The sequence below is a fragment of the Cyprinus carpio genome, chromosome A13, assembly GCF_018340385.1.
Source record: "Cyprinus carpio isolate SPL01 chromosome A13, ASM1834038v1, whole genome shotgun sequence".
In the NCBI taxonomy this organism is placed as follows: Eukaryota; Metazoa; Chordata; class Actinopteri; order Cypriniformes; family Cyprinidae; genus Cyprinus; species Cyprinus carpio.
In genome coordinates this window covers 26,038,933-26,057,640 of record NC_056584.1, presented here as the reverse complement: position 1 = coordinate 26,057,640, position 18,708 = coordinate 26,038,933, and the positions used below count along the sequence as shown (strand labels likewise).

At 34.7% G+C, this 18,708-nt stretch overlaps 2 protein-coding genes across 2 annotated transcripts in view; both read left to right on the top strand.

The window, feature by feature from the left end:
* The window catches only part of LOC109073157 (golgin subfamily A member 4-like), a 69,486-nt gene extending 62,987 nt beyond the window's left edge, over positions 1–6,499 (top strand). The window contains 3 exon segments of the mRNA XM_042769614.1: positions 2,244–2,341; positions 4,638–4,724; positions 5,830–6,499. Coding sequence (XP_042625548.1) covers positions 2,244–2,341; positions 4,638–4,724; positions 5,830–5,844 — 200 coding nt within the window. The 3' untranslated portion in view covers positions 5,845–6,499.
* Positions 6,500–8,994: 2,495 nt separating this feature from the next.
* Positions 8,995–18,708, top strand: part of itga9 (integrin, alpha 9) — a 74,155-nt gene continuing 64,441 nt past the window's right edge. Inside the window, 3 exon segments of the mRNA XM_042769519.1 lie at positions 8,995–9,412; positions 10,791–10,918; positions 17,113–17,219. Of these exon segments, the coding sequence (XP_042625453.1) occupies positions 9,222–9,412; positions 10,791–10,918; positions 17,113–17,219 (426 nt within the window). The 5' untranslated portion in view covers positions 8,995–9,221.

Here is an 18,708-nt window from a genome sequence, read left to right as displayed (position 1 = left end):
TCTTTTTGACCTTCTGATTAGTGATTCACAAGACACAAACTGCTTCAAAAACACCCTGAAACTACTTGTTTTTGTATATGTGTTTGATAGAGCACTGAAATGATTTATGGTACTTCTTAATGTTTTCTCTGCATTGATAGTATTTATGGATTTTGCTCATTATGCAGTCAACAGTTTAAGCATGTGCTAACAGCGGTCATAAACCAGTCCCTCTGTATCATTCAAACAGTGTTGTTCTGGAGATGAGATCGATCGGTGTGGCTCGTGTTACGTCCCTGTTGGCCCAGACTGGGCTGATTTGGGGTCAGTCAGACAGGTCGGGTTATTTATTAGCCCCTCATTTCTCCATGCTTCCTGATCAAAGACGTGTTTGTGTTTCAGCGGCACCTTGAGTCCCAGCTCTCTCTGTCAGGCTGTCTGTTCCTGGATGTTCAGCCACCCCAGTGTCTTCAGCACTGGTTAAATGGGCAGGGAGACACACGGCATCTTCTGCTAATTGCTAGTCATTCACATGTTTAATGAGGCTAGACGGCCGACTGATCGGTTGTACCTCCTGTGCTGTTTGTGCACGCTAGATACTGTAATGCAAAAGTCAGTTTCACTTATAAAACTAATTGCTTAATCCTTACATCACTTCCATGAGACATTACTGAAGATTAACTGCACATCTGGGGTGCTCGTGATGCTTATGATGTTTACCACATGTGCATATTCTTTTTAGCAAGAGCATGTACACATTGTTCAGAAGTTTGGGGTCCGTAAGATTGTTTAAATGTTTTTGACAGAATCTACTTCTGCTCACCAAGGCTGCATTTATTTGATTTAAAATACAGTAAATACAGTTTAAAAAAACCTGTTTTATATTCTAATAGATTTAAAATAAAATGCAATTTATTCCTGATGCAAAGCTGAAATTTCAATTTATTTGTTTTTTTATTTTTTAAATAACAGCATTTATTAGAAATGGTAATTTGTGACATATTAAATTTAGTATTTTCGTCTTTTATTATATGCATATAATACATCACTTTCCTTGGCCTGAGATACAAAACTGTGTTCTTCTCCCTAATTAATACATTTGTCATTTCTAAAATATGTTAGGCGTAGAGGTTGAACTGGACTGGATAATTTTGTGTTGTTCTCTTAACGTCATGTTTTCCATGTTATCAACAGCGCAGAAACCTACCCACCCATCACCGACTTTGACATGCTTTTTTTTTTTTTTTTTTTTTTTAATATAACTCAAGTTGGTTTTTGTTCATTCATGGTCTCAACGTCTCCTGTTCTGCTTCTGCTCTCACTTCTTTATCCATTAAAAGCAGGGTGGAAAACGGAAAGGCCCCCTCTTAGACTGAGCCAAAGCTTCTTGTGTTTAGCCACAGTGCTGTCATTATAGTGTTCCAGTGTTGCTGTGTGCCACTGGAAGTGTGGCGCGTCTAGCGCTCTGATTTACAGGCTGATTATTGCCACGCAAAGTTCGTGGGTGTGTGTTTAATGAATGTTTCGAGTGTATGAATTCGTGCTTATCTTATCGATGTCAAAGAAAGGGAAAATTGTCCTCAATCTCCAGCACAGGTTCTGAAAGATTAACTCTTACTATCGCCCACACTTCAGATTTGAAACAAACCCCTAAACTGTATTAAACTGTGACTCATCTTTTCTTCTGCACTCTTAAAAATAAAGGGGGATTTCACAACAGTGCCAACCTTTTTTTTTCTTCGCGTGAAGAATGTTTTAAAGATCTAAAGAACCTTTTTGTATTATGAAGGTATATATTTTGTTAAATGGAAAGAATCCATGGATGTTAAATGTTCTTCATGGAATCATCAAAGCCAATAAAGAACCTTTTTTAAAAGTGTGCGTCATAACAACACCCTGGCAACCACCAGCATCAAGTCTAGTTGCATTTGTAGCAATGCACATATTTTCTCATCCGATCATGTGATTTTCTATTTTTTACAACCTCTCTGACTCTCTCGGTTCAACTGTTAGAAGATGATGGTTGGCGTTGAGTGTTTGGAGGATTTATAAGTTCGTCATCTGGCTGCTCTGGTTTTAATTACGGCCGTGATGGAGCAGCGTTTAGCAGAACTGGAGTGAACGAGGGAACAGCCAAGATTTTGTACAGGCTGTACTTTAAAAACAGCAACTGTTTCCTCTTAAACTAAGCTTAATGTCTCTAGTTCTCTTAGATTCTCTGTGATAATGATTATGATGAATCTGCTGTTGGTTTGTCTCTACAGATATGTCACACAACAGCACGGACCCCTTCAACGAGCCGACTGAATTCGAGTACCTCAGGAAGGTCTTGTTTGAGTACATGATGGGAAGAGAGACAAAGGTACATTTTTGGTGTTATTATAACACTTTACGATGATGTCATTCAGGGAAGGACTGCCTTTGGTCATTACTGTTATACAGTATTATTTGAACAGAATTGATTAATTTTTATTAAGAGAAATATATATATATATATACTATGGAATTTTTTTGTATTTTTGTACTATGGATTTTCTGTATTTATTTTAATTTTATTAATTTATTTTTTTTTTGGTTTTTTTATTTAAATGTTTTTTAGGTTGTTAAATGTTAATCTAAATTTAGGTTGGGATCAGTGGATGTAATCATGAGGATCAGTGTCATTATTGTTAACTAAAACTATTAAAAATCATGTTTATTTAAATAAAGCTGAAATAAAATAAAATATAATACTAGATGGAAAACTTTAATGAAAAGTGGAAAGACTGCTTTGGCAACTAGAAGTTAAATTAGTTGAAGTGCTAAAATTATTAAAATAAAATAAATAAAAGCTAAACAGAAATATTTGAAAAAATTTAACTAGAACCTGAAAATATAAAAATAAAAGCTCATTTAAAATATTAATAAATGCTAAACAAATACTGAATAAATTAGTAGATATATTAAAATCATGTTGATTTGAGAGCAACAAGAAAATTTATCCATTTACTGATAAACAACTGTTTAAAATATTAATGATGTGTTTCCATGTTTTAAATCTTCCATATTATCTTTCCCACAATGCGCAGTTTTCCAACACATAATAATGCCATTTGTTAGAGGAAGGATGCAGTAAATAAGTGTGACGGGGAGTCCGGGTGGAAGCCTGTAAAATGATTCATTCCCATGAAAACTCCCAACAGCGGCAGTTTGTGTCCGTTTAGCAGGACCCTAATGAGCGAATCTCGTCAGTTAAGCCAGGACTAATTAACGGCCCGGTTGATGACGCCCTGAAGGCAGCGGGGTTCCCCCTCTTTGCTAATAAACAGTCAGGTCCTTATGACATCACAACAGGCCTCCCTGTCAGAGAGGATGTCCGGCGGGCGACCGGTGGCTCGTTCTCATCACATGACCCACTAGTGCCTATACCATTTTAAGAGAGGTGCTGGGGGTGAACGGCTACGCTGGTTCTGATTAGCGCCGCATATGGGCGCTGGCAGATCTATCTAGGGCTGATTACCCAGCAGGCTGCAGATAATGAGTGTTTTGTCTTAGCGAGATGTAATTGCTCACAGAACAGTGCAGAGCAGCAGCTCCGCTAAAGATGGGCGGCAGCGTTGTTGTAAGACTATTAAAAATTGATTCCGGTAACTGAAATAAATCTGATTTAAACGACAACAAAAAAACTTCTATTTTAAAATAACAAAAAAAGTTAGAACTGCTAAAACGAACTGAAATAGAATAAGCTGACATTGAAGTAAGTACTAAAATTATTAAAACTTTTAACCGAAGTAAAATTAATGCTAAATAGAAATTGTGTATATGTATATATAATATATATATATATATATATATATATATGTATATATATATATATATATATAATATGTGTGTGTGTGTTGTGTGTGTGTGTGTGTGTGTGTGTGTGTATATGTATATGTATATATGTATATATATATATATATATATATATATATATATACATTTATATATATAAACCAAAACCATAACAATGAAAAAAGCACATACTAAAGTTAATAACACTTCAACTAAATATATATATAATCCAAAACCATAACAATGAAAAAAGCACATACTAAAGTTAATAACACTTCAACTAAAATTAAAACGTAATTTATATAATAGTGTATATAATACTAAAATTTGTATGTTTATAATATATTTATTATATATTAAAGTAATTTTTTATTAATGGTAATGAATAAATACTATAATTGAATATAAATGTTACTAAAACAACATTGAGGGCCTGTTTTCTGTAAAAGACTCCTAATTTCCATTCTGGCACAACATTTCCTGAAACTGTATAATAGTGTAAAAACAACATTGTACATTCATGTAGAAACAGGAAACATGACAGATGAACAAATATAATCATTTTAAAGACATAGTTCACCCGAAAATACAAAATCTCTGGTCCCCACTGACTTCTATAGTATTTTTTCCTTACTCTGGAAGTCAGTGGGGACCATCAGCTGTTTGTTTACACACATTCTTAAAAACATCTTCTTACAATTTGAGGGTGAATAAATGATGACAGAATTCATATTTTTGGGTGAACTATCCCTTTAAGTTGTCATTTCTTGCTCTTATAGTGTAACATTTAATTCAGAATTTCAGTTTCATTTCTTTTTTTCTGTTGCGTCTTGTTTCTTCAGACAATGGCCAAAGTTCTAACATCCATGCTGAAGTTTCCTCCGGACCAGGCCCAGAAGGTTCTGGAGCGTGAGGATTCCCGTGTGATGGTGAGCGTGTCTTTAGTATGCAGAAGCAGCTGTGAGTTTAAGCGTAGCCTTCAAAGTCTCTCTGTAACTCTCCATATGTTAACAAACTGGCTGAAACAGGCATCCCAGATGTACAGCACTGATGCATTGATGTTCAGTTTGTGTGCCGAGAGACGCTAAATGAAGCACATATGTGTTTCTTATCAAATACTGTATGGTTTGTTATCAGGTTTCTGTTTTCTTTCCAGTGTTCCATTAAGTTATGGAATCATTATAGTATCATTATATCAGGAAACTGAATTCCTGACAATTATTTCAATTTCTCCTGTTGTTTAGTTGCTTCTTTGCTTTTTGTGAAACCACTCATTCATGGAATCACTGTTCTGTAACTACTTTTATAGCCAGTAGCCTTTAGTTTACACTAACGTTTAGATTTTTTTAATGTTTTGTTAATTTTTTTTATTGCCTTTTGTTTTAATTTTTTGCTTTTTTTTTTTTTTTAATTTAGTAAAAACAGAAATGTTATAAAATTTAAAATAACTGTTTTCAATTGTAATATAAAGTAAAATGTAATTTATTTCTGTGATGCGCAGCTGAATTTTCAGCATCATTACTCCAGTCTTCAGTGTCACACCTTCAGAAATCATTCTAATATACAGATTTGCTGCTCATAAAGCATTTCTAGTTATTATCAGTGCTGCTACATATTTTTATGGAAACTGATACATTTTATTTTCATGATTCTTTGATGACTATAGTTCAAAAGCTCCAAATGTTTCAGAAATAATTGTTTTTGTTTATGTTTTTTTTTGTATTTTTTTAATGATTGTTTTTTTAATATTATTATTAATTTCTTAAATAATAATAAAAATCAAACATAGTAAAAGTAATAGTAACTGCATAGTAACATGCTAAAAATCTCACAAACTCCTTAGGAACAGCATAGCAACACCCTGGCAACCTCCTGCAACACCCAAGCACTGGAACGGTTTTCTCTGTCTAGCGAATGAGTTGTCACTCATTTATTCAGATAGCGTCATGTTTTTGGCTGGTGATTTTAATGCGTGTGCCTGCAGCTCGGAGTTGAAGTAACTGGGCTTCTGTTCCCCATCTGTGTGTTTTACAGCCTTGGCTCCGGTAAGAACCAGAACCGTGCCTGAACCTGACTGACCGAACGACAGATTCTCCTGCTGCTGCTGAGAGATGCTACTGACATGAAAGAGCCTGCTCTACTTACCTGTGTGTGTGAGCGATAAGCGTGTGTGTGTGTGTGCAGTTAATGGTACAAGGGAACTTGGTTAGATTAAGAAATTGAGAGAAAATTTAAAGAATATTATTTGTAGCTTGTCAGAAATAACTTATTACATGGATTTTTCTTGTTTCTCTCTTTTTTTTTTTTTTTTTTTGGGTAGACGGTTCTTTTTTTAAAGCTGCGTTTGTATGATTTGGAGACTTGTGCAATAATTTTGATTGTAAGTTTCAGTTTCAGCTTGATTATCTCTATTTTTCCTGAATTGTTTAGTCTTTTTTCTGTTTTAAGGTAAGATGAAATTACTCTTGAACTATCTGCACAGCACATGTACTACATAAAGACACATAGTATGCTGATTGTTTACTATGTTTTTTGTTTGTTTTTGTAACTTAATACTGTATTTTCGGGGAAATTGACTAGTTAGAACCATGCTTCATATTGTAAATAATCATTGTTGAAAAAAAGGCTATAAATCTCTGTCATATAGGGCACTTTGAGGCGGTTAATACATTTTAAGACAGCTAATAAAGTTTTATTTACACTACATTCAAATCCTCTTTTTTTCTGTATGCAGAAGCTCTGGTAACATTGCTGTATGTTGTGGTTGTCAGGTGAGACTGGTTAAGCATCAGATTAATTCTCACTATAATATAGTCACTGTTGGCCAAATAATGTATAAATATGCAAAGATTTTGTACAAGAGATATCGTGTTGCTGAATGATCTACCTTGATATTTACAGGGACCACCAAAAACCATAAGCAATAAACATTATCATTGTATTTTTAGTGTCTGCATTCAGATATGCTCCTGAGAATGAGCAAATTTATATTATTGTATTACACAGTGTATAAAGTATGTGTGTGTGTGTGTGTGTGTGTGTGTATAAATATGTAAATAGTTTAATACACAGCAGAATATACATCTAAAATAAAAAACATGATCGCAGTTTTTAGTGTCAGTATTCAGATGCTTAAAAAAATTCTATATAGTATGTTTATATGTAATCATTATATATATATACACACACACACTGTTGTTCAAAAGTTTGTGATCAGTAAGATTTTTTATGTTTTTTAAAGAAGTCTCTTCTGGTCACCAAAGCTGCAGTTATTTGATCAGAAATACAGAAGAAGAAAAAACAGTAATATTATGAAATATTATTATAATTTAAAATAATGGTTTTCTATTTTAATATATCTTAAAATATAATTTATTCCTGTGATGTAAAGCTGAATTTTCATCATTATCATTACTCCAGTCTTCAGTGTCACATGATCCTTCAGAAATCATTCTGATATGCTGATTTATTATCAATGTTGGAAACAGTTGTGCTGCTTTATTTATTTTTTTTATTTTTTTTTTTTCAAACCTGTGATGCTTTTTTCAGGATTATTTGATGAATAAAGTTAAACAGCATTTATTTAAAATAAAAATATTTTCTAACATTACAAGTCTTTATTAACACTTTTTTTAATCAATTTAATGCATCCTTGCTGAATAAAAGCATTTCTTTCTTTAAAAAAAAATAAAAATAATATAATAAATAAATACTGACCCCAAACTATTGAATGTTTGTGGATATTGTTACAAATTAATAATAACATTTATATTCAATTATTTCTTCTCGAAAATAATTCTTAACTTTTTATACATCAAAGAATCCTGAAAAAAGTATTACAAATTAATAATAACATTTATATTATTAAAATAAAATGCTTTCTACAACATTAATCTAAAAAAAAAAAACATGATCGCAAATTTTTAGTGTCAGTATTCAGATGCTTAAAAAAAAATTTATATGTATGTTTATATAAATCATTATATATATACACACACACTGTTTGTAGTTTTTTACATGTTAATAATGTTCTATGTTCACTATTGAGAAGTCTCTTCTGGTCCACCAAAGCTGCAGTTATTGATCAGAAATACAGAAGAAGAAAAACAGTAATATTATGAAATATTAAGTTACAATTTTAAATAATGGTTTTCTATTTTAATATATCTTAAAATATAATTTATTCCTGTGATGTAAAAGCTGAATTTTTCATCTTATCATTACTCCAGTCTTCAGTGGTCACATGATCCTTCCATAAATCATTCTGATATGCTGATTTTTTATCAATGTTGGAAACAGTTGTGCTGCTTTATTTATTTATTTATTTATTTTTTAAACCTGTGATACAGCATTTAGCATTTATTTAAAATAAAAATATTGTTCTAACAATACAGGTCTTTATTATTACTTTTTTAAATCAATTTAATGCATCCTTGCTGAATAAAAGCATTTTTTTCTCTTTAAAAAAATAAAATCTAAAATATAAATAAATAAATACTGACCCCCAAACTATTGAATGTTCGTGGATATTGTTACAAATTTATAATAACATTTATATTCAATTATTTCTTCTCGAAAATAATTCTTAACTTTTTATACATCAAAGAATCCTGAAAAAAGTATCACAGGTTCCCAAAAAACATCAAGCAGCAAAATTTCCAATATTGATAATAAATAAGCATTTAAGAATGATTTCTGAAGGATCATGTGACACTGAAGACTGCTGATGAAAATTCAGCTTTGCATCACAGGAATAAATTACATTTTAAAGTATATTAAAATAGAAAACCTTTATTTTAAATTGCAATAATATTTCACAATATTACTGTTTTTTTTTCTGTATTTGTGATCAAATAAATGCAGCCTGAATGAGCAGAAGAGACTATTAAAAAAAAAAAAGCATTACAAATCTAAAAATAAATAGAATAATTATGATTTAATTATGTACTTTACAGTTTCAACAGTTTTAGGAAAAAACAATGATCTCCTTTTTAATCAGACTATTGAGCAAACCTTTGCCACAGTATGTAAAACTTTTACAGTTTGTAAAATTTGCTCATGTTGTGCTGTAGCGCGCCAGTAATGAGCTGCAGTACTGCGCGCTGGCGGTAGGTGTCGCCACTGGACGCGGCGCGGCGCCTGTAACGTGAAACGTGATGCTCGCGCGCAACAACGCACGCGTCATCTCGAGCGCAGCGCTTTAATGCCAAGAGAAACTCCAGAGACGCAGCAGAAGAGAAGAAGAGCCATGCAATGAGCGCGCTATCCTGACCCAAACCCTGTTTGCATGCGTTTAATTCACACATTTAAGAAAAGGAAGACGTGTTGTGATCGTATAAATGTAGTTTTTCCATTAATTCTGGAACTCTATAAAAAGATTGAATAGCTTTTATAAAGTTCTCATCAGGTTGACTTCAGCACTGAGGATGCGCGACAGAATGACGGAATCTTCTACACGGAAAAGAAGAAGCGCTTTGGATGTTTTAGTGTGTTTGTGTTTGATTTCTTTGGCGTATTCCTTCAACATTGACTTACAACATCCCGTGGTGTTCCGAGGACCAGAGGCGACGTTTTTTGGGTATTCGGTCCTGGAGCACGTCCATGACAACACACGCTGGTCAGTAACTTACTTGGTCTGGAACGGAATAAACATACAGTCAGTTTTGCGTCTTTTTAGTTGTTTTAAGGGTGAAAATCAGTATTAGTTACGTCTCTTTAGTCTGTTGAGGTTTGACTTAAATTGTCTTTTGGCGCCCCGGTACAGTAAGCCAAAGGTAAACTGTCTTAAAGACTTAAAAAAAACAAATATAACGTTTTTGTATTATGTATAAGCAGTACATTTTGTCGTTATTTTCCTAACGGTAAGCGCTCGAGCGCTCTTCGGTTGCCAAGGTTACCTCCTCAGGTAACGTTAAATGTCAGTTTTCTCTGAAAATAATCGCGCTGACTAACTTGTGAACACTGAAATGTTCTTAATGACAAAAAATAGAAATAAGAACACCGATAAATGTCATAACATTGACGCCGCTGGCATAGTAAGTTATGTCAAATTTAAACCTAAATGAATTTTTAACGTTTTTTTTTTTAAATAAATTTAAATAAATGATGACATCACTCACTTTTTGCGAAAGCGCCGCTCCGTCGTTATTGTAACCTCAGGCGAACGCTAATATTGGTTTAGCGCTGGGTAAATTATTTACGTTTTACGTGTAAATCGTCTTTTTTAACGTATTATCTTGGTGTAGGGTTACTCGAGGATAAGGTGTTTATATTAAGGCTTTTCAGTCCGATTGAGCCACCAATCCGATAACTAACGGATTATTTGGGTACATGTAAATAATAAAAAACCGAAACAAGTTGCATAGATTTTGAAGTCCATTTCATGACAGGTTAATTAAAAGTGTCTGAGCAAAAATGAACAAGCGAGTTAGCATAATTCTGGGAAAAGCTCCTTCTGCATTTGGAGAATGACATTTTGTTGTCTATTCTTTATACTGTGATTACAAGCGGCACCACAAAATAATTGCATTCATGTTCATGCAATTATTTTACATTATTCAGCTCATGCTAACAGAAGTACAATGTTCTCCCTTACTTTTATGACTCTTGCCATTCATTTCAGACATGCAACTTTTTTTTGCAAAGTCTCTTATGACTGTACAGATGTTAAGTCTTTCTTCCAAGGGCTGTCCTAAAGTTTAAAGGGAAACACTGGCCAGCGCCCAAATCATTGCCTTTGCTTCAGTGGAGATGATGATGTAGTTCTTGCATCACTGAATTGTAGAGCCAAACCATGACAGTATGACGAGGCAAATCCACCTCCAGGGCTAATTCATTTATTAGGCATCCCTATTATTAATTACAGACAAATAAACAGACCTATAAAGGATGGTTTTGTTTAACATTTTATAATGATAACAAACTTCTGTCCCAGGCATCCCAGGTTTTGTGTGTAGTTGTGTTGAGATGTTCACTGTTTCTCCTGATGTCTGTAGGATCGTGGTTGGGGCTCCCAGAGCAAACTCATCATTCAGCAGTTCGGTTCAGTCACCTGGAGCTGTGTACAAGTGCCGGATCCGCAACAACCCTGAGCAACGCTGCACTGAGATGGACCTCGGCAGAGGTGTGTATCTCACAAACATCCAGAGTGCACATGCAGTAGTATGTTTATACTAGTATGTTTATATAACACAGTGCATCTCAGCTGCTTGATTGTTTATATCATCAAAAATGGGACTATATTATTGTCAGACTCTAAATATAAAGTTGATGTATTATGTTCAACTTTATCCGCAAACATATGCTCACACAAAGTGATAGGCCTATAGACTAAATAGCAAATCTTATATGCCTTTTTTTTTTTTTTGCACAAAAATTAACTATATTATCATCTGGCTCTTTATATAAAGTTGGATATAAAAGTATGTCCATATAAAATAATAAGTATATGAAGCATATAACTTATATAAAAAGTATAACTTTCTCCAGATGCATACAGTATACTTGACCGTACAGCAAATCTGAGCTGTGTGATTGTTTATATCATCACAAAAAAAAGAATGTAAAAAGTAGCTATATTATTGCACAGCTCTCTATGTAAAGATGTCTAAACATTTCTAAAGATCTTTTGTAAAAAGGGAAGTGAAAATGTGTTGATCTATTATCATTATATCTTTTGTGAGTGTCAGATGTGCTTGGTTTGACAGCAGCAGATTAAATGAAAAACAGTAAGACGATTTCGTCTGCACAGTCAAATCAGCCTATAAAAGAGCAGAACTTTTTTACACGGGTAGTTTAACCCAAAACCACTGTACCACTGAAATCACTCATGAAGTTAAACAAGGATTTTGGACCGGTCAATATTTGAAAACCTGCCTGGATGATTGTTTTAGCAGCCTTGTGTTTGTCACTTTTAACAACTTTTCTGCGAGTTGTAATCATAAACACAGTTGTTATCTTATCCTGTTATTTTTACATTACCCCTGCTGTACTAACACTCATATTCAGCGCTGATAGTTTTGTAAACACACATCACACTATGAGCTTGTTTATGTGATGGATGTGTTATCTTTTTAACATTATTACTGTTACTGTGTGAGATCAGTTAAAATGTCTGTAGTCTGGCTCCTGAAGTATTTTGATAGAAATGATGAATGGTTTGGCTCATATTTTCCGAACGGCCTTGCCAAGGATCCAATGTGTAGAGATCTCTTGAAGCTCTTTTCTTGTGGTGGAGAGATGAGAGCGGTTTGTGTGGCTTTAATGCGCACAGTCCTGCTTGCGCTGTGTCTTACTGACAGAACACACATGAGCAAATGAGGCGTGTCCTGGGGCCCCAGCTTTGAGTTTACATGAATCATTTGGGATAAGATCCCTCAGGGGCCCCCCTTGAGACATATTGCTACTGATATAGTGAACTAGTGTCCGTTTCTCTGAAGTGCTGTTAAAGGATTAGTTCACCCAAAAAAGTGAAAATTTGCTGAAAATGTACTCACCCTCAGGCCATCAAAGATGTAGATGAGTTTGTTTCTTCATCAGGTGAACTAGTGTCCGTTTCTCTGGCATTGGATCACTTGCTCACCATTGGATCCTCTGCAGTGAATGGGTGCCGTCAGAATGAGAGGGTCCCTTTTATCAGCTGTTTGGAAGTTAAAACATCTTGATAAATTTGTTTTTTTACACAAACACAGCTTTCACTTCCAAAAGTCATTACCATGGGACGGAGTCATTCTGATGGACTCTCATTCTGACGGCACCCATTCACTGCAGAAGATCCATTGGTGAGCAAGTGATGTAACGCTACTGTACATTTTTTCACATCTGTTCCCATGAAGAAACAAACTCATCTACATCCTGGATGGCCTGAGGGTGAGTACATTTTCACCCAGTTTTCATTTTTGGGTGAACTATTCCTTAAACTTACGTGTCTTTATTTCTTCTGTGGAACAAGAACATTCTGCTAAATATCATATATTATGTTCCACTGTAGAAGAAAAGTCCTACTGCTTTGGGAATTACATTAGGGTGAGTAAATTATGGCAGAATGAACTATTTCTTTAAACCTTCCGTCTGTTGTCAATGTACTGTATGAAGAATATTTTGTGACTCTTGTGGACGGGGGTCAGATGTTATCGCAGTACCATTTACTCATCTGCTTGCAGACATGAAACTATTTATTGATTACGAAATGGTCTTGATCTTGATAATTGCAAGCATATTTTTAGCAATTCTTTAGCTGTGTACTGCAGATCCTTTCTTCTATTTTTACAGCCTTCATTGAAGTTCTTTACTGATAAAGTGAAATGGATTGTCCTCAGTTGTTATGGGACGTAATTCTAAACTTTCTAGTATGGATCCGCTTCATCAAATACAGTAATAATCCTATTTCCTTCTAAGTAACACAGAGCCTTTTCAAATCCATATTTAGATTGAGCAATTACAATCTTTATTTAGAGTAATAGAGCCAGTTGATTGTCTGGGGGATGAGGTTACTGAAGGATGTGTTTTATAGTGTACTATAGGAATAGATCTGTTCCAAAACCTAGTGTGCTGACTACCTAGACTTCATAGGTGCAATTTCAGGACAAAATTTTGGCCATGAAACATGGCATGTGTTCCTCAAGGAAAAGGAAAAGCAATTGCAAGTTAAGTGAAAGATCTGGCCTAAAAGATGAGAGAAATGTTTATTAAAAATATATAGAAATGTTGTCAACCCAGGCTCATTGGGAAAACATTTCTGCAAAATGATATTATTTTGTTTTGTGCACGTTGTGAAGTAAAATGTCCAGTTTGTGGCTCTAAAATGCATTCAGTTTTATCCAACAAATGTGAATCTAATAATGTTTTAATACGTTGATCGTTGTACGCATCACAGCAGTTCGGAAAATAAATGCTATCTACACTAAACCTAAACAATCGTGTTAACAAAAGCAAACATGAGATGATAAAAGCATTTGCAACCATTCATTTTAGCATGCTTGTAAGAGGCTTTGATCTCTTTTGTGGGGTTTTTTTGACTCGTGTTTTAAGTGATTTGTACCCACCTGTACCGGGTGATCTAATGAGCAAGTTTACTATGGAATAAAAGACATGCATATGGAGTTGTTTGTGTGATAAAAACATTAAAATGGATTAGTTTGCAAACATTTGTACTATGGTTAAAGTGTCTTAATATAGTATTGTGCAAGGAACTGCCAAAACTAAATCTTGATTTTTCAATAGTCTGTCTCTGTAATCATAATTTGTGTGGAAAGGAATAAAAGTACTTTGTGGTTTACTACCATTAGTGCTCATTTCAACCGGAAACTTGTATAGGTACGTTTTTGGAGCAAAAATGTAAGAACAGGCACATTTTTCCAATGAGCCTCGGTTGAATTCATTACATACAATACTGCGAATTGTACAGTGAAATCTAATTAAAATTGTTTGTGTGTGTGTTAGTGTTGCATTGCTAGCTGAGCAACATGCTATTGCCATCCACTGTACTGAACTGTTATTGGTTGATCAGGTTTGTTTCCACAGTGTTAAAAAGATCCTTACCTGACAAATCTTTCACCACATTCACTGTTGACCATCCCTCTATCATAGTAGCCCTTGATGATCAAAGTAGCATGCGCATTTGTTTTCTTTCAGTTATCTGTTAACCGACCGGCACACTCCGGGCTCGCGCTCGCTCACTACATGCGTCCAGATCTCATCCTTCTTCTCATCCCCTCACTAAGCATTTCACAACCAGAAGAATGTGGCACTCAGGACCCACACAGATGCGAAAACAAACACGTCTGTTACGGAGATTGCCGGGGGGAACCGGGGTCGCTGATTTGATGATATGTTTATAGTCAGAGGAACATTCCTTGCGCCTTCTTATTTGAAGTGATGGCCAAGGTTTTTAAGAAGGGAATTCTTCTCTCGGTTTGCCTGCAGTTTTGACCCTGTGAAATATATTTGTGTTCAATGAGTAGTGTTTTTTGGATGGTGCTTTGCTGCTAATTGCTGGAAATAATGTTTCGTCCGTATCCCAAGCAAACTTCATCTTGGTTTTTGACAGTTTTTTTTTCTTGTTTCCCTCCTAACTTGAGATCTGGCGCTCGTCTTTGTGTGCTTTGGACGCTTTGCTGCTTTGGGGGAAAAAGCATTAACTTCAAACAAGACATGATTAGAACAAGTTGTCCCACCTTTAACAAGCTGGTGTTTAGGAGGTAAAAGGTTATTTCCTGACAGAAATAATTTGTGTAATAGCTGCTATAAAAGACTGGTTTATGAATTTCCATCAAAGTTCATGCTAGGTTATCCTGGTTAGTGCTCGTCTTACTGGTGGACCAGGATCACCAAAACTTGCTACATGACACTGCTGCTCAAAAGTTTGGGTTCAGTAAGATTCTTATAAGTTTTAATCAGCAAAGATGCACTCAATTGATCAAAAGTGAAGTTTTGCATATGGCACACTATTTCCTTGACACTTGTAGGGCATTTCAAATCACTTTTGAGTGTTACACTTAGGATGTTGTCTTTGTAGGAAGTAGATGCCAGAACAATTTACTAGTTTTTGAGCTGGTGTACGTGAAGATTTCTGGTTATGCATTGATTCATTCAAAACTGGGTGGGAGTAGAATAGGAATCCTAGTTCAGTTGGGCATTTTGCAAGTCTTCGCACCAATGTTGTCAGTCTGCTGAGAAGGAGGAGACCTGAACCAGAGCCAAAGAAAACAGTTGCTGTCCCGGGAGCCATCACTCTTTCTCCTTCAGACAATCACAGTTTGCCCCTCAGAGGGCCGCTGTAGCTCAACGCTCATAGATAAACATTAAAGCCGACCCTTATGCTTAGATAAACTCCCTGCAGGAATAACACGCCTTGCTCATAAATCCTCCATTTTTGTGCAGTTAAATACCCCTAATAGACAATAGAATACCTCCAAAATAGACCATGTCTGATTCAAGAAGCTGATATCTCATGGTTTATATTTTTTAGGGTCATCAGTTAAGCCATTTTTAATCCTAAACTTTTGAGGTAAATGAACTGCGATCATGCTTCGAGTTTTTTTTAATGGCTTACATTTTAGTAAACAGACTGGGCTGTGTTTCCCAAAAGGATCACAAGCATAAGTAGAAATGGTCACCACAGTCTGCTTAGTTTTACTATGCTTTTGGGAAATGCAGCCCTGGTGTATTTCTCTATTGTATTCCCTAGAACTATTTTACAGCAGAACTGAATTTGCTTGATAACTGATGAATTTTACAGCATTGACACATTTTTTGAACTGAAATGAATCGAGTTGAACTCACTTGAGCTGAATGACAGTATTGTCTTCTGTAGAAAGTATTAAAATGTTATTGCAACCATAATACTGTTGCTACTGCTGCTGATATGGTGTTAATTCTTAAGTAAATAAATTGTCTTCTGTAGAGCTGATTATAGCTAAACTGAATTAGTTTCATAATTGAACTAAATTGAATCAACACCGAATACACACATTTTAAACTAACACCGTTATTTTCCTGTTATTACCATGAAGCTGCCTTAAAAGAATCTTTATTAGATGTAGTGCTATATATATATATATATATATATTATATATGCTATATATATATGTGTGTATATATAGTCTATATATATATATATATACTATATATATATATATATATATATATATATATTTGTATGTATTTATGTATGTATGTATATGTATGCATGTATGTTTATATATATATATATATATATATATATATATATATATATATATATATATTATATATATATATATAAAAATGTGACATGACTTGGCTATGTACCATGGTACTGAATGTTCACCATATTAATGTACTGTGATATTTATGACGATGGTCATATCATGGTACTTTTTGTAGAGCGGTGTATACAACATCCTTCAATAATAGTCTAGATGTGATTTGCATGGCTTTGATGATCATTTTAGGAAATCAAAGTTCATTAATCAGTGTTTAGTAGGTTGTACGCATCTTTCTGCTACTGTATTGTGAGATTGGAAGTTGATTTGGTCGATAGAAATAAAAATAGAGCTTCTAGACTTTAATTCTCCAAATAGAGCAGTTGCCCACTAGCATTGTGAACATTGGAATAAGTTCATACACTTTAATATATTTGCATTTGGTACAAATGAGTTTTACATTTCAAATATTTTGTGTTCTCATCTTACTAACACAAAGCAGTATTGTCTGTATTTAAGCAAATTGAACAGTCTCAAACATTGACTGTCTGACTTTTGCTTCAGGCTGTCTGGTCTCGGAGTGGTTTTATTGTCTCTTTTTGGTATACAGTAACGTTCTCATTCTGTACTCTAGGAAATAAGCAAAGGGAGTCCTGTGGGAAGACGTGTCAAGGCGACAGGAATGATGAGTGGATGGGGGTCAGTCTGGCTCGACAGGACAAACCTAACGGCAAAATTCTGGTATGTTACCTTTTGATTTAGTAAACAAGCAATCTTTCCCAACTGTGACTCTAAATTCTGATTGGATTAAATGTTTTGAAGCCAAATTGCTTATAGTGTGATGCAGAGATGACATCATTTTGTAGGCCAACCTGGAAGTCATCATCACCCTGGTTGCTTCGACAAAAAGCCAATAGTATTTTTCCATTTGATTTTGGATTGGATTGAATAGATTTTGCAGAAAATAAATTCTGTGGCCAGCAAAAGTTGTGAATTTATAGCAATGTTTTGCCATCTTTTGCCTTTGGTATCCACTATTTTTGAAGTAATATTATAGCTATCAATAAAATAAAATGTGAGTATATTAAGAGCTTATGTTAAATACTAGTTAAATAATAGTGCTCCTGTAGCTCAAATGGTAGAGCATTGCGTTAAGAAGCGCAAGGTTGGGGGTTCGATTCCTCGGGAACACATGATAGGTAAAAATTGATAACCTGAATGCACTTTAAGTTGCTTTGGATAAAAGCTTCTTTTAGATGCGTAAGTTTGTTGGTTTTATTTATATGGTGGACTTATTTCAGGCATTTAACCAAAAACCCATTCAAAAAATCCATTGACTCTGGGACATGGGACCAGAAGTGCAAAAATATGAACTTTCTGGTTTTGCGGACTTATTTCTTCAGCACTTAATATTGCACAGAACATTTACTTTGAGGAAGCAGATTAGAAAGAAAACCTGTTCAAAGTTTACATAAAACATAAAGATGAAAGACTCAGCGTTAAATAGGTAATTATGGTCAATGTTGTCTGGATTTTTGTGTGTTGATTCAACTTTTGAGTGATGTTGTGCATGAATCAGAGTAGGAAATGGATGCTTTTCTCCAATAAGAGACTTTTTTATACTATATATACTATATATATTTTTTTATACTCAGACTATTTTTAAGTAATAATAACTTCAAGCATACCTTACTTCATCCATTGTTCCACAATTTTTGTTCTTAACTGCCTTTAACGACTGAATTTTCAACCATCTCAGCAGTTGTTTAAAACAAACCACATCGACTTGTAAAACATGGGCAGAAATGATGAAGCCATCATTGTTACAGAATCTTTCACGACAACCGCATTGTTAAACTCCAGCTGTACTGTACATCAAGAGAAAGCGTTTGAAGTGAGGGACGTTTTCTCATGATGACAAACTGGAGCTTTAGAAGCGATGCTTCAACTGGACAAACTAGTCAAGCAAGACGGTAGCATCAGTCTTCTTGGTTTCTTCAGGCTTGAATTGTGTGGTGGTGGTCCGACTCGATTGGTGGAACTCCTCGTTACGTCTCAGCTGCCATGAGGGTTGAAGCCTTGAGCTTCTCTGGGTTTTGATGGGTGTCTTGCAGGAAGGCAGGATCAGGGTGGTCTGATCAGAGGCAAGGACATTTACAGCACTGATATCTTCAAATCAAAGAGGTTGAGGGAGAGGTGACATGTTATAGAAGAAGCTGTGATGATGGTA